This window comes from Phytophthora parasitica (assembly GCF_000247585.1).
Source record: "Phytophthora parasitica INRA-310 unplaced genomic scaffold supercont2.10, whole genome shotgun sequence".
In the NCBI taxonomy this organism is placed as follows: Eukaryota; Oomycota; class Peronosporomycetes; order Peronosporales; family Peronosporaceae; genus Phytophthora; species Phytophthora nicotianae.
The window spans coordinates 194148-196130 of NW_008648996.1; the positions used below are offsets into that span (position 1 = coordinate 194148).

At 46.2% G+C, this 1983-nt stretch overlaps 1 protein-coding gene across 1 annotated transcript; it reads right to left on the minus strand.

Annotated features, from left to right (window-relative positions):
• Positions 1 to 355: 355 nt before the first annotated feature.
• PPTG_06634 (hypothetical protein) lies at positions 356 to 1063 on the minus strand (the record flags this gene model as incomplete). The annotated part of the gene is made up of 1 exon (XM_008900678.1): positions 356 to 1063. One exon carries the CDS (start codon positions 1061 to 1063, stop codon positions 356 to 358), a length of 708 nt encoding a protein of 235 aa, XP_008898926.1.
• Between the last annotated feature and the right edge of the window lie 920 nt (positions 1064 to 1983).

The following is a 1983-nucleotide window of genomic DNA, read 5'->3' on the forward strand; positions in this document are numbered from 1 at the left end:
CAGCAACTCGATACATAGATCCAACAGGTTGGACACCAATACGAGCTTGTCGTTTAAAGTCCAACGCAGTCCAATAATTAGTCACCTGTCCATAAGACCATTCTACGGATACACGTACGCGACTCATGCTGACGTTAACCTGTCGTTGCTCCTGAGTCAAATTTCCAACAGCTCCCGTACGGACTACATACAATGTCGTCGTTGCCGTAAGCTTGATCCCCACAAATCCGAAATTGTTGAAATCGAAAATCGCTTCGTATCGCTTCGGATATTTTTGATTCTCTGAAAAGCTTAATGTCATGATTCCGCCCAGGATATGGTCCATACAGGTGCACAATAAGACCGTCCGGTGTTGTCAGCGTTTGATACTTAAGAGCATGTTTCCGCTTATGCCCGTTGAATCAGCTTTCTGACTCATAAACTTGCCGTCACGTTTGATGAGGCGGGGAAGCGGCCTGCGAATTCCACGCACTGTCCCGTCAATAAAAGCCCACACGTTTTGTAAATCGCCACCAGCGTCGAATACAGCATCTACATAGGCTTGGAGGTTCTCCGCACCGTATTTGTGCTTGAAATGAAGCAGCCGAGAAAATTTATCATCCAAAATGGCTAACATGTGTAGGAAAATGTTTGACAAACCACTGGAATCCCTTCCGAAAAAGTCATCTAAATCGACCCAGCGTATCGGAACCGCAAGCTTGTAGAGGACGATACAGAATCCCTCAACACCAGTAGCAGCAGTCCGCTCTCGGGTTCGAATTCCTTCAATTAAAAAACGAGTCACTAAATCCACAATCTGAAGCTTATCGAAGCGAAAACGTTCGATACAGTGGTTATTAGAAAGTGCGTTGGAGTTAAGCGGCACCCGACGCGTTACCTCCGGAGGGGATTCAGCTGACAAATACGAGTAGATTGCGGCCGCAAGAGTTGTGTTGTTTTCGAGCAGTGCTTTCTTCCAGATTCCGTAAAGATTGGCTGTCTTGTAACGGCGGCGAAGTCCCGATGTTAACTCTCGAACTAGCAAAAGCACGTCCTGGACCACTTCTTCTTGGATTCGTGACATGACGTGAGCTGGGATGTTGATACGAAGTCAACACGAAGTTCAAAATGCAGCACAGATACAAATCTCCGGTGAAGTGCCTCTCCCAATCCAATTAAAATTTAACGTCGGTATAAGAACGATTTAGTGGTGGCCCTTAGCATATGACCGAATAGGAATTTGCTTTTGAAATGGTGGATTCGAAGTCACTTGCCTGTTCGGACTTGTCGATTCCGAATTGTGGTTAGGCAAAATCACCATATGAGTAACCGCTGTTTTCATATTACACAGTTCTGCTAAAAACCTCTAATAGGGGGTTTCAAAGTAACAAATGATTAGAAAATTTTTTAAGGGAATAATTTGTCTAATTTTATTTGCCTAGTCGGCTTTGAAACGCACAAAAGATTCGTACTCCACTCCACGAGGAGAAGGAAAAAGCAGCCGGCCCACGACACGCGTCCAAGTTACTGTGCGAGAAGCAGTATCACCAAGTCGCTGCACGAGCACCAGCAGCGCAAATCGCTGCGCGAGGATGAGCAGCGCCAAGTTGCCGGAGAAGGAGGAGATGTAGCAAACCGCTACATACGTTCCTAACAATCAGCTAAAGAAGCCGGAATATTGACGACATGCCGTCAAGTGAACGGAAGAAGATGCTTTTCTGGCTCAACCAGCAGCTATTCCTGCTGAGCGTCTATCTTGCTTCTGTTGACAGCAGTACGGGTGAGGACAAGTGGTTTATGGACCAAACGAGGGACTTGACGACTTGGATTGAATTTTTGGAGATCAGTAGAACCCTTTCACCACACACTGCTATCGAGAAGATGCCTTTATGCGCGTACGTGCACGTGTCATGTCGCATAGGACGGCTACGTTTGGTTGTGACGTTTGGTTGTGCATGTCTTAAATGGCCACTTTGGTCATTTTGGTCATGTACATGGGTTTCC